This window comes from Condylura cristata, unplaced genomic scaffold, assembly GCF_000260355.1.
Source record: "Condylura cristata isolate star-nosed mole 26May11 unplaced genomic scaffold, ConCri1.0 scaffold00024, whole genome shotgun sequence".
Classification (NCBI taxonomy): domain Eukaryota; kingdom Metazoa; phylum Chordata; class Mammalia; order Eulipotyphla; family Talpidae; genus Condylura; species Condylura cristata.
In genome coordinates, this window is record NW_004567125.1 from 6,124,721 (window position 1) to 6,131,323 (window position 6,603).

At 50.2% G+C, this 6,603-nt stretch overlaps 1 protein-coding gene across 1 annotated transcript in view; it reads right to left on the minus strand.

Annotated features, from left to right (window-relative positions):
- Positions 1-5,665, minus strand: part of KCTD7 (potassium channel tetramerization domain containing 7) — a 10,816-nt gene extending 5,151 nt beyond the window's left edge. The window contains exons 1-2 of the mRNA XM_004688323.2: positions 5,330-5,665; positions 2,574-2,743 (exon numbers count right to left, since the gene is read on the minus strand). Of these exons, the coding sequence (XP_004688380.1) occupies positions 2,574-2,743; positions 5,330-5,473 (314 nt within the window). The 5' untranslated portion in view covers positions 5,474-5,665. The remainder of the gene's footprint in view (positions 1-2,573; positions 2,744-5,329) is intronic.
- Between the last annotated feature and the right edge of the window lie 938 nt (positions 5,666-6,603).

Consider the following 6,603-nt stretch of genomic DNA (forward strand, 5'->3'; position numbering starts at 1 on the left):
CTCCCCACTCTGTCTCTGGTGAATCCTCTCACCCTCCACATCTCTGGCCTGTACCCCAGTTCTGTATGAATAAATAAATAAATCTTTAAAAGTTTCCTTGTGCTGCCTGCCAGTCAACCCCTATGGAGGCAACCTGTATGATTTCTACGTTTATCAATAAAGGTTAGTTGTGCCTTTTCTTGGAATTCATATAAGTAATGCCATACAGTATATGATATATTTCTGGCTTCTTTCCCTTGACAATAACTTTTGAGATTCATCCCCTATAATGAGTAATAGTAGTCTGGCTTTATATTTTATTGCTAAGTTGCATACTATTATACACTATAGTATCGGACATTGTGATTTATTTACCCATTCTTCTGTTGATGTTTATTTGAGTTGTTTCCAGTCTGGTGTTCTCATGAAAAAAGTGGCCATGAACATTCCTGTATATGAGCTTTTGTGGACACGTTTCTCTTAGGTAAACATCAGTAGTAGAATTGCTCAGTCATAGGGTAAGCACATGTTTAAGAAAGTGGCTGTAGTGTTATATTTTCTCACCAACAATGCAGAAGAGTCCTATATCTTGTACACACCCTTCCTATTAGTTTATTCTGCAGTTATATGGAGAAGACAAATACCAAGCCCTGACATTTGAACAAATTGCTTCCAGGAGATAATAAAATTATGTTGCATTTTCTTTTCTTTTTTTTAAATATTTTGCATTTTCTTAAAATAAAAATTTAGTTTACAAAATTTTCTCCTTATTCTTTAGTGCAAAGAGTAACCAGATCTATCACTGGTAGCTGTGGAAAGGGCTTTTCTGTAAAGATGTTTGAGTAAACCCCAAGATCAATTGTTACCTCGATAGTTTGCAACTATAATACAACACAGCTAATACTAAATGTTACTCTGTGCCAGCCAATAGTCTTTTGTTATCTCAGAAGAGTGTGGAACACGTGGGGTTCAGAGATGGTAAGGGAGAAGGGTGTTCAAGGAACCCACAGCACAGCAGGTGTTCAAATGCAGATAGGGCTGACTCCACCCACACGTGGTCTGGCCTTTAGAGCAAAGTGTGCTCTATCCAGGATGGAGGCCCAGGCAGCCTCCCTGGTGGGTGATGAGCTGCATCATCAGAAAAAGGAATCCCATCAAGTGCCCAAACTCCCTATTTTATTTTATGTGAGTCTTCAACAACTTCACTTGCTGCGAATAATCACGGGTCACTGGAGTCAGCTGCCTGAGGCTGAATGCCACAATATCCTGCTTTCTGTCACACCCTTGCCCTGCCCTGCCACTCTCCAGCCGTGGCCAGATGTGATATGAGCCTACTGCCAAGACCTTTCCCCCTCCCTAAACCCCTTCCAAATTTATTTCTCTAGGATTTTTAGCAAAGCTTGGTGAATTCTAAAAAACATAACCCCAGGGCAAGACCCAGCTAAGAGTGCTGAGAGCTGCCAGCTGGGGCCAGCACTTTCCTCCCCCAAACAGCCTGCAAACAAAAATCTTTTTATAGCTCTGCACAGTGATGTGACACTTTGTTTTCTCAGCATCCGAGGCAGCTGACAGCCCAATGGGGAAATTCAGATGCTTCAAAGCAAATTATTTGACCACAGCCTCCTTTCCGAGGGTAAAAATGACCTTCTCAATGCGGGCATGCTGCCCTGGAGGGCAGCACAGAGACACAGTGGTTGGGTCAGTTCCGCTTCTCTGCCCATTTTGTTCAAGGTCAAGGATCATGTTAATTCTCTAGTCATCCCCAAAGTTAGACAGAAAGGGCGAAGAATTTCAGTCATATACTCCAGAAGGATGAGGCAGGGGTCAGACCAAAACTCCTTAACGTGAATGGCAGGCTCTAAGGCAGCTGTAATTGTTTCTCATTTCTCTCTCTCTCTCTCTCTCTCTCTCTCACACACACACACACACACACACACACACACCCTGAAATATAAATTGCTTCACAATTTTTAAATTGCTTTATGAGTAAGTTTGTTAGAAATCCGTTCTTGGGAAGGGCTATCTTTTGAGAGTGTGTATTTCTACACTTTAGTATTAAAACAACAGTAGCAACAGAAAGGCTGCCTCTTTATGGACTTTTTTTGGGAAGCATTAAAGGATGACAACCCCCATGTTGGCCCTTCCCTCACCACTGCCACACCCCTGTGGCCCGCTGATGGCAATGCTATTAAAACAACAACGACAACAACAACCCTCTGCTGTCATCTAAACATTAACAAATGGAAAGACACGGTCTCAAGAAAGGTTTGCCAGGATCTGGAAGAGAGAATACTCTTCAAGAAGTTGTTTGGGATCTCCCTTGCCTCTAGGTGGATCACACAGAGGGCAACTTTCAGGGCTACAATTGTGTAGACAGCAGAATTTCACCATATGCTGCCAGTGTGTGCTGCCGGGATACTCTGGCTGTCCTGTCTCCCTTTGGGAAAGAAACTATTGATTCAATTCAGTAAACACATTTATTAAATTCCATCAGTTTGTCATCTCCCCTTCTATATACTATGGAAGATACCAAAGCTCCACACCTCAGACCGTGCAGCCCTGGGACGGCGCACGACAGCCGTGGAGGGACCTACCCAAAGTGCGTGCCGTCGCGATCGATGAAGTACCGGCCCTCTGCATCGGTGGGGATGTAGTGCCGCCCGCTGAACATGGCTGCCAGCATGGTGTCCTCGTATCGACGCAGGGTGGACAGGCGGGTGGTGAAGTGAGCCCCTCCGATGTTAAGAGGAACCACTTCAGGAAACTAGAAAGGAACCACCGGCATCCTCAGCCAGGCCGTGGGGAAGACAGCTGGGGCTGCTAACTTAGGTCCTCTTGGTGAGTGCCACACCATTCTGTCACCCCAGGTCAAAAACCCAGGGATTTTCCAAACATTTGCTTCTCCCTTTATCTTTTCCTTTCTCCCAAAAATCAGCTCTCTCCATCCCAACTCCACTGTCTCTGCTCCGGGGCCCAAATCCTTCGTTTTCTTTCTTTCACGCTTGAACTTGGCATTGTTTTTGTGTCCTTGCTTGCGCTTTCTTTGCTCCACATGCCCTTACCACTCTTCCCGAGCCCACCAGCAAATGCATGTGTCCCATATGGTGCTGCACGTTGCTCACTGAGTGACGGCCTGAGCGTGCAAACCCAAGGCACCCTGTGAGTTAACAGCACCCCCCTCATCCAAAAAGCTGCTATTCAAGTTCCCCTATTTGTGAGCATTTCTGCTCTACTGTTCCTCATGTGACCCCAAGACAGAATTAACTGAGTATTCCCTCCACCATGCCTGCACCATGTGTCCACTCTTAACAGTACCCAGCACCACACTCTGGCACTCATCATCTTCTGTCCGGCCGCACTACCTGGCCCAAGCTCCCAAGATTGGCAGGGGCAGTGTACTGTCCACCAGTCTTGAGGAGGACACCTACAGCAGGGCTTGTAGGCGCTTCCAGGCACCCATCCCTCATTCTCTGTGCCTCACTCTGCTCCCACTTAATCTGTAGAGTGAGAAGATTAGTACCCAATCCAGCTAAGCTTCTGGCGGCAAAAGCAGGGTGAGGAACAGGAGGAGTGATGGAATAAAAACGTTTTCCTTTTCATTTTTTAAATATATCTTTGACTGCTTGTGGTTTTTATTCAATTGCATCTGAAAGAAATAAGACCAATGCCAATTGTCTCACAAACCTGCTTCAGATTAACTAAAATTTTATCCCAGTGCATACTTTCCAATACTATGACATCTCTCTAGCTCCACTTAAAGTCTATGTATATTTATCAAGACAATTTTTTACACAAATCCTTTGTGGGGAAAAAAGTGGGGTACAAATATATCAAATGAAAGTAACCCAGGGCCTTGCGCAGTGTCTCACTCACATTAAAGGCCCAAATATGCATTGAATGAGTTAATGGAGTAGTTCTGTGTATGTCTGTACTGTATCTTCTGCACCCAAAGGCCAGGAAATGCCTTTTGCTTATTCTAAGCTCCGCTAAAATCATTCTCTGCACTTAGCAAGCTCTTAAATATTATTTTTTAATAATAATACACAATTTACATTTCTGGAGTTCTTTATCCCTTTTCCAAGGGCCTCTCATCTCAAATCAAGTGCTTGTTCCACATTAGATACAAGAAGGTTAAAGCAGAGAAGAAAAAGCAATTGAAAAGTCTTAACACTCAGACACAGCTATGAATCAGGGGAGGTGGCCCCCCAGCCGTGGCCTACAGTCTCTGGGTCCTGTGCTCTTTCTCTCTGACCACCACATTCCCTCTGACTATGAACAAAACATTTCTTGTTTTTCCAGTTGCAAAGAATGCCAGAGCTGTAGTCATTTTCATAAGTGTCTTGTGATGATGGGGGTACAGGGCTTCCAACCCTAAGAGGATACCATTTGCTTCCCAAGAGCCTGGCCCAGTCCTGCCCTCTGGGGCTCTGTCCATTCCTTAAGGATTCCACAGGGGGCCCTCCCTGTTGGTGCAGCTAGTTAAAGCACAGCACTATGAAGCTAAAGCCACTTCAGCATGAGTCAGATTCCCAGCCAGGGAGGTGACCCATGTGGCAGGGAGGTGACCCACATGGCTTGGCAGACCTCTCCTGACCCGCCTGCTGCTCCCCTCAGCAGTGTACTTTGTCAGTCAGCCTGTTCTGCTCCCCACTCTGTCTCTGGTGAATTCTCTCACCATCCCTGCACCTCTGGCCTGTACCCCAGTTCTGTATGCATAAATGAATAAATCTTTACTCCACAGCCCCATTCCCATAGCCTGCACTACCTTAGCCCCAACCTCTGTCTCTAGTGCCCGGCAGCACCCCTCTTCTCTTCTCTTTTCCCTACTCCTGCAGTTATTTCAGGTGTGTTAACATGACAGTGTCACACCGTGCATCGCAGGACCGCACTCCGGGAAGGAAACCCTGGGGCAGCCAGATGGGCATGGACAGTTCATTAACTGACCTTATCTACACACAGCCCCTCACCCATTCTCTGGGCAACTGAGTTTCGGCACCCACAAGGCCCTCTCTTGGACCGCATTCTCTGGAAGGCACAATCATCTTTTGGAGCTCCAAGGTCCCCTTCCCACGCCTACTCTCCCCATCCCCTGTTGGCATGGGCGGGGCATAGAGATGGGAGTAAATGAACCTAACAGGCAGTGAGTTTGGGAAGAGAGGGATGGGTGGCACAGATCAGAAGCATTTTACTGGGGTGAATGGGTGCAAGAACGCAGCTCCTCTGGCTACTCCGTCAGCCCAGAGGACCCCCAACCCAGCACTGCTCACACTCCAAGGTCAGTTCTGCCCAGCATCAGCGCTTCTCCGCTGCTCCTCCTCGGGCCCCACCCCTCCCTCCTCCGTCCAAGTACCTCCTGGGGCACGAGGGGCAGCGCATGCCCCGCCTGCGTGGCCGTCGGGGTGGCCGGCTCCAGAAAGTCGTCTTCAGCGTCGGAGCTGGACATGGCACCGTCTGGACGCCGGCTGTCTGGCTCCCGCCCCGTGACTACCACCATCCCTCTGGCTCTGGGCAGTGGGCGCGGCTGCGAGTGGGCGGGCGGACGGCGGCCGGAGCACTAGCGCCGAGCAGCGCCTGGCATGACGGGCGCGGCCGACGGGTGGGGCCGGAGGGTCAGCGAGCGCAGCAAGCGCGGGCCGGACGCCGGCCGCTCCCTCAGCGCCGACCGGCTCCCGGACCACCGCGCGGACCGCAGGGCCACCCGCCTGACCCAGTCGCCTCGGGCTATTGGCCGAGACCCCGCTTGTTCCACCTCTGATTGGCAGGCAGCTCGTCCAGTGCCGGAGCTGGCAGCGCTCCCCTGCGCCTGAGTGGCCACTGGGAGGCGGGCCTGCCTGCATGCCCTGTTCTGATTGGTCATCGGGCCAGCGCGCTCGCCCTCTCCACCCGCTAACCCTCGCCCCGCGCGCCCGCCGCTGTGCGCTGCCACCGCCTCTCAGCCGGGCCTCCTGGGCCTTGAGCGTGGCGCTGGCATCTGCACCGGCTCCTAGTAAGGCGAGGGGGGTGTGTTCTTATGTCTCCTGGGCAGCGGGACAATGCCTCTGTGGGCGTGGAAGCTCAGGGACATCTGGGAGGACCAGTTCACCTCAACGGAGACGGTGGAAGGATGCTGGGGGTGTAACGGGAGGACGCCGAGGTCGCTGGGGTTTTAAGAGGAAGGGCAGCGCTGCCGCGGGGGCTTACCCTCCCTCCGCAGGCTCTGACGGCAAATCCTGGGTTTCCAGTCCTGCCTGATCGACTCACGCAGGAATACTCAAAATAGGAACTGTCGAGTTCAGTTACTGACAGTGACTCTCCACCCTCTGTGGGGCTCCTGGACATGGATGGAGACAGGCCTTACCCAAAGAAGCGCAAAGGCTCGCCTGGCCGAGGCCAGACTGATCCAATACATCTGTTTGCAGCGTTGGTGGCTGTGTAGGTAGGTAGGGGCTGGGTCAGCTCAGGGACCTCCTAGGAAGCAAGATTTCAGCCCTTTCAAGCCGTCTTTCTACCTAGTTTCTCATCTGGTTCTCACCCTGTTGTACGGGAAAGGAAGCAGATTTAGAGTATTATAATATCATCAGGGAGGCCCGCAATAAGCTGGAGGCAACGTGGAACCCAGCTGTAGCAGTTGGATAAGTGTCTTCT